This window comes from Schistocerca cancellata, chromosome 5, assembly GCF_023864275.1.
Source record: "Schistocerca cancellata isolate TAMUIC-IGC-003103 chromosome 5, iqSchCanc2.1, whole genome shotgun sequence".
Classification (NCBI taxonomy): Eukaryota; Metazoa; Arthropoda; class Insecta; order Orthoptera; family Acrididae; genus Schistocerca; species Schistocerca cancellata.
The window spans coordinates 273,209,131-273,225,156 of record NC_064630.1 but is presented as its reverse complement, the minus strand read 5'-3'; the positions used below and the strand labels follow the sequence as shown (position 1 = coordinate 273,225,156).

The 16,026-nt window shown below is 38.5% G+C and overlaps 1 protein-coding gene across 5 annotated transcripts in view; it reads left to right on the top strand.

The window, feature by feature from the left end:
• LOC126188863 (zinc finger protein 345-like) overlaps positions 1-16,026 on the top strand; it is a 113,847-nt gene that overhangs the window by 34,162 nt on the left and 63,659 nt on the right. For 3 of the 5 annotated variants that reach the window (XM_049930507.1, XM_049930509.1, XM_049930508.1), the window contains one exon: positions 5,935-6,131. In XM_049930507.1, the coding sequence (XP_049786464.1) occupies positions 5,935-6,131 (197 nt within the window). Of the gene's footprint in view, positions 1-5,934; positions 6,132-16,026 lie in introns of those variants that run through there. The other 2 variants (XM_049930510.1, XM_049930511.1) reach the window with 2 other exon arrangements.

The window sequence follows — 16,026 nt, the reverse complement described above, 5'->3', positions numbered from 1 at the left end:
AGTGTAGCAAAAGATGACCAAAATACAATGCGAACGAATTTCCACTCAACCTTTGGCTGGGCCAGGAAGTTTCAAAATGTAACCTGTTACTAAAAAGGTGTAAATATGAGGATCTCCCCGACCTCATGAGACTGCTCTTCCCTCTCATTCCTCAAGATTTCAATGCACGCAGTGTGTTCCAGGGTTCCATTATCATGTCTGAATTTTAGAGTACAGGCAGCTCCTTAGTCATTTTCTGTATGGGTTCAGGAGATACTGATTGACCATCAGTAATCTGACCCTTCTGAAAACGTTTATTGGAGGCATTTGACTTGAAGGCTTAAATATTTTAAAATGTGTTATTCGTAGGGCTTGGGGAGCAAACAGTCCTTTTCTGCTCCCATTTTATCAATACTTTGTTTGGTCCTGACGTGAATACAAATATATTATTATGGATCAGCCAGAAATCAGTCTTCTTCTTCTTCATTAATCTTTCAATTAGTTGGCATCTTTCTGCCTGAATTATTAGAAGCTAATTTCTTCATTTCTGCATATTATGTATAACTTGTTTTAAGAATGCTAGTCGTGGTCTTCATCAGTCTATATTTCTTTATAAAGATACTTCTAGGATGTTACAAGGAACTGGTCATGTCATATTATGTGACCACCCACTCATATCTTCTTTGCTGTACTCTTCTTCTCAATGATCTTTGTTTGCCAATTGTTTTGTGGTAGGTTGTTTTATTTGTCCACTAATTTTTGCCAAGTGTCATTTTCACAGCAATACAACCTTACACTCCAAATGAAGCTCTTAACTACTTTGTTTCTTGTTTTAATATTTATGTTGTTTGAACAAGGTATCTTTCTTTTATTGATGAATGAAGCTAGGCAACCCTGGACCTATTCAGGAGGAGTAGGCCACATGCCAACACCAGGTTCATTCCTCTCCCTTTTATCATCATCATCATCATCATCATCATTATCATCCAACACAAAAGTAACACTACACTACACACACATCAATCATACCCCACAGATACACATGCAGCACAACCTTACATATCCTCAAGGAAAGGAACCAACGTTCTGAGAGGAAGAGCACCCTTTCCCACTAGGTGGCTCAGCTCACCATTGCAATGTCATATGACATCTGCATTTTTTTTTTTACATTCTTTGCTTCTCTGAGTCCTTGTTTTACATCTTATTTGCTTCTTGCAGCTTAATACCTTTAAGGACTATAGCTTCTTTTGTGTGTTTCTTAACTTTACCATCACTCTTTGTTCTTTGTCTAATTCTTTAACAATTCTTTTTGTGTCTATAGTTCAGTTAAATCATTTTTAGAATTTCAATTAGCTTGTTCCAGTTGACAGTGTCTAATGCATTCCTGAGGTCTATGAAAGCCATGAACCATAGGCCTTGCCGTTGGTGGGGAGACTTGCGTGCCTCAGCGATACAGACAGCCGTACCATAGGTGCAACCACAACGGACGGGTATCTGTTGAGAGGCCAGACAAACGTATGGTTCCTGAAGAGGGGCAGCAGCCTTTTCAGTAGTTGCAGGGGCAACATTCTGGATGATTGACTGATCTGGCCTTGTAACACTAACCAAAGTGACCTTGCTGTGCTGGTACTGTGAACGGCTGAAAGCAAGGGGAAACTACGGCCGTAATTTTTCCTGAGGGCATGCAGCTTTACTGTATGGATAAATGATGATGGCGTCCTCTTGGGTAAAATATTCCGGAGGTAAAATAGTCCCCCATTCGGATCTCCGGGCAGGGACTACTCAGGAGGACGTCGTTATCAGGAGAAAGAAAACTGGCGTCCTACGGATTGGAACGTGGAATGTCAGATCCCTTAATCGGGCAGATAGGTTAGAAAATTTAAAAAGGGAAATGGATAGGTTAAAGTTAGATATAGTGGGAATTAGTGAAGTTCGGTGGCAGGAGGAACAAGACTTTTGGTCAGGTGAATACAGGGTTATAAATACAAAATCAAATAGGGGTAATGCAGGAGTAGGTTTAATAATGAATAAAACAATAGGAATGCGGGTAAGCTACTACAAATAGCACAGCGAACGCATTGTTGTGGCCAAGACAGACACGAAGCCCACACCTACGACAGTAGTACAAGTCTGTATGCCAACTAGCTCTGCAGATGACGAAGAAATTGAAGAAATGTATGATGAGATAAAAGAAATTTTTCAGATAGTGAAGGGAGACGAAAATTTAATACTCATGGGTGACTGGAATTCAAGAGTAGGAAAATGGAGAGAAGGAAACGTAGTAGGTGAATATGGATTGGGGGTAAGAAATGAAAGAGGAATGACAATGGTCTGCCAGTGCGAGTGTCATCACTGGTGTCTTCGCGGCCATCTTTAAATCGTTTAAACCACTCAAACACTTGTGTTTGCGATAAACAATCATCGCCGTACACTTGTTGTAACATTACAAACGTTTGACTTGCAGATTTTCCTAGTTTGAAACAAAATTTGATGTTAACACGCTGTTCTTTCTGTACACTCAACATTTTCCGACGCACAGACAAAACGTCAACTACTTAAAACAGACGCCACGGGCAGACTTAGTGCAGGAGGCAGATGAAACTCGAGCAGTAGGTGGAGCGAGAGTCACTTGACAGGCCACGCGACTTTCAGCCTTATTGCATTCGTTTTATTGTTTCACCAGTACTAGTCCGGTTTTTTTCTAGCCACACCTCGTACATGGTTTGCTAAGTGTTGTGGATCATTTATTACCTTATTCCCCTCCCTTAACAGTATGTTATTCTGCTATTGTTTGCCTCTCCCCGTTTCCTTTTTTATAACATCCCAGACTGCTTTGCTTTTATTCTCTGCATTATATATTATTTTGTCATTAAATGACTTTTTTGCAGCAATCAGCACCTACCTGTAGATATTTTTGTATCTGTGATAGAAATTTAAGAATTATGGATCATTGTGAAAGTGTTTGGGAGGACTTCTTAATTCCTGCTGTTATCCATCTGTTTTTGTGATATGTTGATACAGGCATGCATACTTTTGGAAATGCCTTTTCAAAGTTCAATTTAAACAATGTGGAGAATTTAGAGAATTTCGTATTATCACTGGTTTCCTTATACACTTCATCCCAGTTTTGTTTTTCTAGTTCTTTTGAAAAATCTTTTATTTTGATTTCTGACAGATGTAGTTTGTAGGCTTGTAGTTTAGGGCATGATTCAATGCCTGATTTTACTTTTGTTATTTGACAGTGATGGTCTGACAGTCCGAGGTCTTTTTACAGCTACATCACATTTTCCCCTGTCCATATATGTGGCCACATGGTCAATTACTGATGCAGTCATTGTAGTAACCCTTGTTGCACTATTGACCAATAGGGACATGCCAAAACTTTGAAGGATGTTTATGAAGGTGCTGCTGGATTCATTTATGATATTAATGTTGATGTTAACGTCCCGACACTGAATTATGTTGACCCTTCTACTTGAGACTTTATCTAGAACTTCTGCCAACTTATTGAAAAATGTGTCCACACTACCACTGGAAGATCTATACACACACAAAATGTTTAATTTCTTGGTGATATCAAGCCCTGTTAATTCAATAGCTGATATTTCAGAGTGTTTGTCTTCACTTACTGTACTGAGGTCATTTCTTGATTTGAACCGTGTTCCTTTTCTGATATAAATGCATGATTCTCCACCCCTGGAAGTAAGAGGAATTCTGTCTTTCACAGGAAAACTGAATTGTTTCTGTTATTAAAACAATATTCTTGGCCATATTTTTGTGCTATTTGAATGGAAAATAACAGATCAGTGTCTATTTTAGTGATTGAACAATATGTATTCCAAAACATACAAAAAATGCTGAAATTCTAAGCCTACAATATCAAAATGGATACTCCAAAACTGCAGCAAGCATTCACTACCTCACCTCTGAGATGAGAAACTGATAATTTCAGTGAACAATGAACTAAATGTACAAGGTGGTCCATTGGTGTGGAACCATTATTCTAAGACAAAAACAAGTGGATAAATAGAAATGTAAAGTTCAGTAGTTTTAGAGGTGAGAGGGGAAAACGGATAAGGAAATGTTACAAATGTGGTGGCCATTTTAGAAGCTATCATATTTAATGCAAATCATAATTTTCACAAGGAAACAAGATCATGTGACATATAAAACAGATAGATAAGTAAGTGAGAATCAAAATGGCATTTTTCATTTGAAAATTGCCAGAGATAACAGTTATATGTGTGTGAGCTGTGCTTTCTTCTGTGTGTTTTCCTTGCTGAAGAAGGCTTTGGCTGAACACTTAGTGTGTAATAGTCTTTTTGTTGTGCCTGTCTGCAACAGAATGTGTGATCTTTGTGACAAATAGCAATCTATCCTTTTCTTATTATTGTTCAACATAGCTTTATTCATTCTTGAGTTTGTGCAGAACAAGGCAATAGCTGGTGATGACACATAAAGATTACAAGATGTGCTTGACATGATTGTCTAGCACTTTGTAAGGTGATTGTTATATGTTTCACACATTTTCATTGACTTCAACCAACACATTCTGGAATGCAGGCATAAGCACAACAATCCACTACCTGAGGGGTGCAAGGTTTCTGATCTTCACCACAAATGCAGTTGCTATCATGTGTCCCCACAGATAAAAATCTAATGGACCTAAATCCAGGGAACGTGGCAGCCACATCACAGGATCTGTGTGACCTATCCATGTTGCAGAAAATTGGATGTCCAGGTACACCTTTCTGCAAGAAAACTGTCTTCGGACAGCAGCAATGGCAGAACACCACCATCTAACAGCTGCAGATGATGGGCAGCTGTTTGTATAATCTGAAAAAATCCCACATTCCATGCCAGACCATCACTTTCAATGTACCAGTGTGACATCTGATTAGTATCTGTGATTCTGTTTAATTGCATCTCCATTCACATAGAAATTAGCTACATCCGTAAACAGTACTCATCCAGCTTGTGTGTCACTCATTCTGCAAACTGAACCCAATAATCTGTACCAGCTTCAGCCAGGTAACATTTGCATTTTGAAGGTGTGATCAAAATTCTTATTGTTGGTGTAGTGTTGACTCCACTTTCCTGCAAGAAGCGACAAATACTGTGCTGTGGGCTCTTACTGAATGATGTGAGAGATGCATCTGATGTTGCTTCATCCATAGGTGTTTTTGATCATCCATCTTTTAATTTGTCTGCAACAGAGCCACATTCATGGAACTATGCAAGGAATTTCTCCACCAAACTGTGGGTAGTTTGTGGCTGGAGTGGCATTGGTTGCAGTTATGTGCGATATCATTAGTATTTCTCTCTGCTGAAATCAGGATTATCTCAGTGCTTTTGGATTGTGTGGACACCATTAGCTTTTGCGCCACCGGTAAGGTAGGAAATTATGAGTTGCATCCAAGATGGCACTGTCCAAAGTGGCCAATATGTTAGTCACATAGTCTCACATGTTTTTACCCTCTGTCATCTCATACTACTTGACTTCAAATACCTGTTTATGTACCTTTCTCTGTTTTAGAAAAATGGTTTGACGCCTATGGGTAACCCACTACAAATATGCAAAACAAACTGAATGAGAGGCAAGAAGTCCATAAATGAAATATGTTCAGCTTTGGTTATATTTTCATATTTCATGACATGTAGAATTTTTAATAAATAAACAAACAGACTGCTTGTGAACAATATAAAAGTACAAATTAGCACAAACAATAAGTTGAAATTATGAATGAACTTGGCAGTTTATGCTCTTATTTAACTTGTCATCTCAGGGTTGAACAGCAACTCAGCTTTTATCCCTTGCTGTGAATATGGCACTGCTCAGTACTTACTCTATTGCACACATCACCCAAGTAACTCTGTTATGATTATTATTATTATTTTCAAAATTAGACCAAATTCCACATTGGATTAATTTTTGTCTCTTTCTTACTTCCTTAGCAGAGAACGGTGAAATGAATGAAATGAGCTGTGAGCTTGAAGCAGATAACCCTGCCTGTGTCGCAGTCAATGTCCATCCAGTCCAGCTCTGTAGGCTGTGTGCTGCTAGTGTGGATGATGATGTTGTATATATATTCAGCTCAGATGGACACAGTTTAAATCTCCCTGAAAAAATCAACAGGAATTTACCTGTCAAGGTGAGTTATACTATTTATTTCACATGAGAGATGATAAATGTCTGAATTGGGAGTAGTATATCACTCCTGTGGCCCAGCATCTCCGAACTTTCTTTTAAGGGGAGCCGGAGGTGCCTATGCTGCCCATGTTAAAATCACTAAGTTTGAGGAACATTTATGAATAAACTACCACATAGAAAAATTTGAATTTTTTTTTTACATATAGAGTGGTTTAGTATTGCAGTTATGACACGGATTTTGGAGTATCTTTTCTAGTTTCCTTCCAATTATTTTTTTTATTAATGACCCAAATTTTTTTACAAATAATTGCTTTATAATTAAACTGAAATGAAACTACTGAACATATTGCCAAATGGCTGTGTTACAATGTAAGTTTGACCACTAGGAGTGCTGTATAAAAATTTCATCTCTCTAGCTTGAGTGGATTTTGAGAAAATGTTCCTTATATTCGAAAAATAGTGAATGCATTATTGTGGCCAAGATAGATATGAAGCCCACACCTACTACAGTAGTACAAGTTTATATGCCAACTAGCTCTGCAGATGACGAAGAAATTGAAGAAATGTATGATGAAATAAAAGAAATTATTCAGATAGTGAAGGGAGACGAAAATTTAATAGTCATGGGTGACTGGAATTCGAGTGTAGGAAAAGGGAGAGAAGGAAACGTAGTAGGTGAATATGGATTGGGGCTAAGAAATGAAAGAGGAAGCCGCCTGGTAGAATTTTGCACAGAGCACAACTTAATCATAGCTAACACTTGGTTTAAGAATCATGATAGAAGGTTGTATACATGGAAGAACCCTGGAGACACTAAAAGGTATCAGATAGATTATATAATGGTAAGACAGAGATTTAGGAACCGGGTTTTAAATTGTAAGACATTTCCAGGGGCAGATGTGGACTCTGACCACAATCTATTGGTTATGACCTGTAGATTAAAACTGAAGAAACTGCAAAAAGGTGGGAATTTAAGGAGATGGGACCTGGATAAACTGAAAGAACCAGAGGTTGTACAGAGTTTCAGGGAGAGCATAAGGGAACAATTGACAGGAATGGGGGAAAGAAATACAGTAGAAGAAGAATGGGTAGCTTTGAGGGATGAAGTAGTGAAGGCAGCAGAGGATCAAGTAGGTAAAAAGACGAGGGCTAGTAGAAATCCTTGGGTAACAGAAGAAATACTGAATTTAATTGATGAATGGAGAAAATATAAAAATGCAGTAAATGAAGCAGGCAAAAAGGAATACAAACGTCTCAAAAATGAGATCGACAGGAAGTGCAGAATGGCTAAGCAGGGATGGCTAGAGAATAAATGTAAGGATGTAGAGGCTTATCTCACTAGGGGTAAGATAGATACTGCCTACAGGAAAATAAAAAAAAAACCTTTGGAGAAAAGAGAACTACTTGCTAGAATAACAAGAGCTCAGATGGAAACCCAGTACTAAGCAAAGAAGGGAAAGCAGAAAGGTGGAAGGAGTATATAGAGGGTCTATACAAGGGCGATGTACTTGAGGACAATATTATGGTAATGGAGGAGGATGTAGATGAAGATGAAATGGGAGATACGATACTGCGTGAAGAGTTTAGCAGAGCACTGAAAGACCTGGGTCGAAACAAGGCCCCTGGAGTAGACAACATTCCAGTAGAACTACTGATGGCCTTGGGAGAGCCAGTCCTGACAAAACTCTACCATCTGGTGAGCAAGATGTATGAAACAGGCGAAATACCCTCAGACTTCAATAAGAATGTAATAATTCCAATCCCAAAGAAAGCAGGTGTTGACAGATGTGAAAATTACCGAACAATCAGTGTAATAAGCCACAGCTGCAAAATACTAACACGAATTCTTTACAGACGAATGGAAAAACTAGTAGAAGCCGACCTCGGGGAAGATCAGTTTGGATTCCGTAGAAATACTGGAACACGTGAGGCAATACTGACCTTACGACTTATCTTAGAAGAAAGATTAAGGAAAGGCAAACCTACGTTTCTAGCATTTGTAGACTTAGAGAAAGCTTTTGACAATGTTGACTGGAATACTCTCTTTCAAATTCTGAAGGTGGCAGGGGTAAAATACAGGGAGCGAAAGGCTATTTACAATTTGTACAGAAACCAGATGGCAGTTATAAGAGTCGAGAGGCATGAGAGGGAAGCAGCGGTTGGGAAGGGAGTGAGGCAGGGTTGTAGCCACTCCCCAATGTTATTCAATCTGTATATTGAGCAAGCAGTAAAGGAAACAAAAGAAAAATTCGGAGTAGGTATTAAAATCTATGGAGAAGAAATAAAAACTTTGAGGTTCGCCGATGACATTGTAATTCTGTCAGAGACAGCAAAGGACTTGTAAGAGCAGTTGAACAGAATGGATGGTGTCTTGAAGGGAGGATATAAGATGAACATCAACCAAAGCAAAACGAGGATAATGGAATGTAGTCGAATTAAGTCGGGTGATGCTGAGGGTATTAGATTAGGAAATGAGACACTTAAAGTAGTAAAGGAGTTTTGCTATTTGGGGAGCAAAATAACTGATGATGGTCGTAGTAGAGAGGATATAAAATGAAGACTGGCAATGGCAAGGAAAGCGTTTCTGAAGAAGAGAAACTTGTTAACATCGAGTATAGATTTAAGTGTCAGGAAGTCATTTCTGAAAGTATTTGTATGGAGTGTAGCCATGTATGGAAGTGAAACATGGACGGTAAATAGTTTGGACAAGAAGAGAATAGAAGCTTTTGAAATGTGGTGCTACAGAAGAATGCTGAAGATTAGATGGGTAGATCACATAACTAATGAGGAAGTATTGAATAGGATTGTGGAGAAGAGATGTTTGTGGCACAACTTGACCAGAAGAAGGGATCGGTTGGTAGGACATGTTCTGAGGCATCAAGGGATCACCAATTTAGTATTGGAAGGCAGCGTGGAGGGTAAAAATCGTAGAGGGAGACCAAGAGATGAATACACTAAGCAGATTCAGAAGGATGTAGGTTGCAGTAGGTACTGGGAGATGAAGAAGCTTGCACAGGATAGAGTAGCATGGAGAGCTGCATCAAACCAGTCTCAGGACTGAAGACAACAACAACAACAACAACAACAACAACAACAATTCGAAAAATTCTAATTTACGGGAAATGGCTATCAAAGTTTTTCAATACATTCCTGCACTATAGGATGGATTATCAGGGTCTTCTTCTTCATCCTCCAAAAGCTTCCTCTTCTGTCTTCTTTTCTGGCCTGTTGTTCCATCACACTTCATATGCCTCTCTCTTCTTTCTGCTCCTCTTATCCTTTCTCTGTCAATATTTCTTAGTGCTCGTACAGTGTTCACCCCAGCTGTAAATCCTAATGCCTTCAGAACTTCACACTTCACACTGTTCCCTTGGTTGTAGGTTGCTATTGCATCATAAATGCCAAAGTGCAGTGTTTTTATGCTTACAAACACCTTTTTAGGAATCACTTTCCAAATCAAATTGTTTACGCTCTCATTAGGATTCTGCATCTTTCCGTGTAGACATTTGTGTAACAATTTTGGCTGTGCTAAGTCATGAAAAATTGGTTTTATTGTTCCCTCCTGATTCTTGTACATACTGCATATTACCCGCTTTACACAAGAAGTATAATACTACCAACAACAGGCGCAACATTGAACTAATTCGAAACGGTAAACAGCAAAGAGACGATGTTCCGCGCTCTTATTCATTGTAGTATCGCAACTTGGTATTATTGTTAATTTTCTTTCCCTACGTTCTTCCTCTTCTTATATACACGGTTACTAAAACGTGGCATCGTAACCAGAACAAAAGTGTACAACAATAGTAAATGGAGCAAGATGTTCGAAATTCTGGGGAAAATAGGAGTAAGCTGTAAGGAAATACGGGTAATATTTGTCACAGAAAACAATGTAGCCAACCCTTGCACACTCGCTGTATGCGTAACATAAGGCGCTGTAAGCGTAACAGGCCGAGAAAATCCCAAGCAGTTCGGCAGGAAGTCACGAGAGAGTGTTAGATGCATTCAGTGGCCGCGCATTTCTTCTGCAGTCGTGGGGGAAAATGGTAATAACTCCACTTCTAGGGCGAGTAGAACAATAATTCAAAGTTTACATTAAAGAGGAATGTTCCAATTAATTTTCGGTAGCAAAAAAGAAAATCGTAATTTTTTGGATTTGACCACCTCCGGCTCCCCTTAATGCAGGGTATGTTTTCGTCAATTTATGAGTTCCCTTACTTCTTTAAATAAACTTTTAAAAACTACCTTCAATAAACTGGATATTGCAGATTGCATGGGAAGTTCCACATTTACGAGATGACTAATGGGATGCATAGGAACATAACTATGACTATATTATTATTATTATTATTATTATTATTATTATTATTATTATGACTACAGCGAGGTGACAAAAGTCATGGAATGCATCCTAATATTGTGTCAGACCACCTTTTGCCTAGAATACTGCAGCAACTCAATGTGTCATGGACTCAACAAGTCATTGGAAGCCCCCGGCAGAAATATTGAGCCATGTTGCCTCTAAGCTGCCCATAATTGCAAAAGCATTCCGGTGGAAAATTGTGTGCATGACTTGACCTCTCAGTTATGTCCTACAAAAGTTCGATGCAATTCATGTCTGGCGATCTGGGTGGTCATATCATCCACTCAAATTGTCCAGAATGTTCTTCAAACCAATCACAAACAACTGTGGTTCAGTGACATGGTACACTGCCATCCATAAAAATTCCATTATTGTTTGGGAGCATGAAGTCCCTAAATGGTTGCAAATGGTCTTCAACTAGCCGAATGTAACCATTTGCAATCAGTGATCAGTTCACTTGGACCGGAGGACCCAAAAACATGTAAACATAGCCCACACATTTATGAAGCAGCTACCAGCTTGCACAGTGCCTTGTTGACAACTTGGGGCATTGCTCTGTGGGATCTTTCAAACCCTACCACCAGTTCTTACCAACTGAAATCTGGACTCATCCGACCAGGCCATGGTTTTCCAGTCATGTAGGATCCAACCGATAAGGTCATGAGCCCAGGAGAGGTGCTTCAGGCAATGCCATGCTGTTAGCAAAGGCACTCACTTTAGTTGTCTGCTGTTATAGCCCATTAATGCCAGATTTCACTGCACTGTCATAACGGATACATTCGTTGTAAATTCCACATTGATTTCGGCTGTTATTTATGCAGTGTTGCTTGTGTGTTAGCACCAGTAACTCTATGCAACCATCGCTGCTCTTGGTCGCTAAGTGAATGCAGTTGGCCTCTGCTCTGTTTGTGGAGGGAGGTAATGCCTGAAATTTGGTATTCTCGGCACCCTCTTGACACTGCAGATCTCAGAATATTGAATTCTCTAACAATTTCCAAAATAGAATGTCTTGTGTCTAGCTCCAACTACTATTCCACGTGCAAGGTCTGTTAATTCCCATCATGTGGCGGTATTCACATCGGAAACCTTTTCACATGAATCACCTCAGTACAAATGACAGCTCCGCCAAAGCACTGCCCTGTTTATGCCTTGTGTACATGATACTACTGCCATCTGTATATGTGCATATTGCTATCCCATGACTTTTGTCACCTCTGTGTATATTATTATACTATCATCATCGTCATCATCATCATCATCATCATCATCATCATCTTTCTTATAGGGATTAGGCATCTGTCTGTTCTGTATTCACAAAGTTTATGTATACACCACCACTTCCTTTGTTGACCTGTGTGTTTCCTTCCTTTCAGATTACAGTTCAGTATTTTCTTCAATAGTCTCTCATCACTCATTTATTCTCATATTGTTTCCTACTATATCTTTATTCAGTTATTTCCTCATGAATCATATGTACTTTCATCTCATTGCAAATATTTTCAGTTGTAATTATATCTCATATTGTAAAATCATTCAGTCATCTCAATACTCTCATCTTTGCTATCTGTATTTTGCTGTCACATTTCAGTTTATTTATCTTGCTCTTGCGTCTGTGGTAGTGGTAATATATAATGATTGTTTTATAAATTAATTTTTTATAAATTTTCTGGTTTTATAGTTAAGTGTTCTGTTTATTATTCATATTAATCAAAATTTGTTCAGCTTTTGTATATATCATTATCATAATCATAATTCATATTGCAGTTCAGATATTTAAACTGGAACACATGTTTAATTATTTCAGTGTCAATTTCTATAGTTGACTATTTTGAGTGTTTACCCTGGAAGACCATAAATTTCAACATATACAGGGTGATTCAAAAAGAATACCACAACTTTAGGAATTTAAAACTCTGCAGCGACAAAAGGCAGAGCTAAGCACTATCTGTCGGCGAATTAAGGGAGCTATAAAGTGTCATTTAGTTGTACATTTGTTCGCTTGAGGCGCTGTTGACTAGGCGTCAGCGTCAGTTGATGCTAAGATGGCGACCGCTCAACAGAAAGCTTTTTGTGTTATTGAGTACGGCAGAAGTGAATCGACGACAGTTGTTCAGCGTGCATTTCGAACGAAGTATGGTGTTAAACCTCCTGATAGGTGGTGTATTAAACGTTGGTATAAACAGTTTACAGAGAATGGGTGTTTGTGCAAAGGGAAAAGTTCTGGACGGCCGAGAACGAGTGATGAAAATGTAGCACGCATCCAGCAAGCATTTGTTCGCAGCCCAGGAAAATCGACTCGCAGAGCTAGCAGAGAGCTGCAAATTCCACAATCAATTGTATGGAGAGTCCTACGAAAAAGGTTAGTTATGAAACCTGAACGTCAACTACCCGAGGTGATGGATCGGCCGCCAGGCAGCCCGTGACAGTGCACTTCATCACTGGCCTCCAAGAAGCCCTGATCTTACCCCCTGCGATTTTTTCTTATGGGGGTATGTTATGGATATGGTGTTTCGGCCACCTCTCCCAGCCACCATTGATGATTTGAAACGAGAAATAACAGCAGCTATCCAAACTGATACGCCTGATATGCTACAGAGAGTGTGGAACGAGTTGGAATATCGGGTTGATATTGCTCGAGTGTCTGGAGGGGGCCATATTGAACATCTCTGAACTTGTTTTTGAGTGAAAAAAAACCTTTTTAAATACTCTTTGTAATGATGTATAACAGAAGGTTATATTATGTTTCTTTCATTAAATACACATTTTTAAAGTTGTGGTATTCTTTTTGAATCACCCTGTATAATGAAATTTTAAGATTGTGTTCTATATATTCGTGGTTTATCCAACGTATTTCTAGCTGGAGAACATTTTCAATTTCTTATATTATTACTCTATCATCTACAATTAGTAATGAATTTGGATTAGTGCATTTATCTGATTTAATTCTTCATCAGTTCTCTGGTTTCCAATTTTTGATGGTATCTTCACAATGGATATGAAGAAGAGTGAGTGAGAGAGAGCATACTTTTGTCCCACCTCTTGATTGATTTTCATACCCCCTGCCTCCTCTTCCCTGTGTTCATTACTAACTTTATTTCATGATTTGAGCTTTCATTGACCTAATAACAATAAGACTTTTATCAAAGATTTTTCTGTGTAAAACAAAGCTGTGTGCTATTGTGCAAATGGTGTAAAACTGTGTTCTGGCTTTGCTTATTTGACTACTGCCCCCTACTCAGTTTACTGATTGTAATTTTATAAAGTACTTTAACAATAAGTGTAACTTCCATGTCCATGAGTACACTAAACACAGAAAATGGCATCATAGTAAACCGATAACAATTTTTAAACTGAATTCCTGAAATATGAACTAAATTTTACTCATTACACAGCAAATAACTGCTGTGTCCTAAGTTCAGTCTTAGTGAATGGTAAGTTGTTTCTTAGAATGGTCTAAATTGCATTGTGTTCTATGTATGTGCATTTGAGTATGTGACCGATTCAGAAAGTGGCTGGCCACATAGAGCTTTTCTACTTTTATTCTTATACAGAGCATGAATATTAGATGTACTCACACTTCTGACAGAACTGTCTTAAGTTACATAGGTGTAGATCTACACATGGGGAGTCTGAGGAGGAGTGTTTGAAGAGAGGTAACTGCAGGAGATTGCACAGAACAAGGAGAGGGATGAGAACAGGATAAAGGAACAGCTATCAGAAATGGACAAAAGGAGGGGCAGTTTTATACAGTAAAGTTGAGGAAGATTTGTAGGAAAGAGAAAAACCATTTCAGAATATGATTGATTGACAAGGCATCCACAACTTCCTGTCAATCCTTCATAGCTTCCAGACCATGCTGTACAGACCTGTTCTGCAGGCCACATTCACAAAATATTCTTCTACCCACTTCAAGACAAATTCATCAAACAACTGCAAAACTACCCAACACTACAATCTTCCGAAGCTATCACAAAAGTCTGGTAGTCATGAGGTACAGAAGATGAATGCAGCTACCTGTTTAGCAAGAAGTGCAATACAACTCTGTTCATTACTGTCCAACAACATCCTTCCCCAGGTTTTTCACAAATTTTTGTCTTGATGTTAAAATGAGTACTATTCTTTTCGAACTCCACTATTAGTTCTTAAAAGCATTTATTGACCACAAAGATCTTGCATCAGCTTCACAATCTTTCCAGCTATTTATCTCCAGGCTCAAGCTGCCAGGTCTTTTAAAGTTTGACCTATCCACCATTTCCAATGTGTGCTAAGTGAACATCTTATCTTGAACCCTTCCACCATCACAGCTTTGGCTCAAAGGTCTTCAGGTGTGCAAGCCACATGTCCAACTTATTCGTGTCTCTGTGCTTTCATTTTCAGGACCATGTTAAATTGTTGTATCATTCCCAATACTTCTTGCAGCTCTAATCTTCTCCAGCCATCTTGCTTGTGGCCAAACATCTTTCTTAAGATTTTCCTCTCAAAAATTAATAGTTGTAGTCATCTGCCTTTGAGAAACTGTAGATCTTAGTTCCACTAGCACTGTTGGAATTAATTTTGGAATGGTGTGTAAAAGCATAATTAGTTTCATGCTGTTGTTGTATCTCCATATTAAGCTTTTGTATTGACTCTTTAGACTTTTCTGGTGTATATCTTCAATAAATGACTCTCGGTTATGCTACCAGATCACATTTTGTGTATCCCACCAAAGTGTTTTCCTTCTTGTAGCTGCTGGCTTGCTCATTTTAGTGTAAGCTGAATCAGAACATTCATGAGATTTGTCACCTGATGTAATATCTGATGTATTTACCCTTTTCTTTTAATCTGGTCACTGTAACTGACTCTCTTGAAGTAGAGATCATGCTAAACAGTGTCTGTGAAATCCCGTGTAAAGCCAAGGAAAGGCTTGCCTTCTTCACTAGGAGTTATTGGAGCAAAAGAAGATAACTTGTACTCATATCACAAGAAAAGCATGCCCACTACTTTCATTTTATAAACATATATTTCCTTGAATGGGTGTACAGATCATTAGTGTGTCTCTGAATTTGAGTAGAACACAACTTTTCATACTACATACACCTTGAAGGCTGAACATGACAGTCCCAATTACAATATATTTCATTTCTCACAAAACCATCTTATCTTTTGTTTTCATTTTTGGAGAGTGTGGTTGCTCTTTGCCACCACCAAGCTACAGTGCCAAAACATAAAAGGCTCTGCCCACAGCAGGTGAAGCCATTTATTTGTCATCACATCTTGTCCTTCTCTCATATTCCACACCTTCCATTCAATGTCTACACATACAAAAACAAGCATCAGTGTACAGTCTATGTTCTGCAAATTATTCCCTACTTAATATTATTCTGTCATGATCATCTTTCCTTGTACTCACAAGGAGTGTGAAATGTCGTTTTGTCTGAATGGCATGTAACACTTCATACTCTCCCACTTACAGAAAAGATGTTGGGACCTCACACAATCTCAAAAAAAAAAAGTTTGGTTTCTCATTAACATACAACTATAAACTTAAAAACAT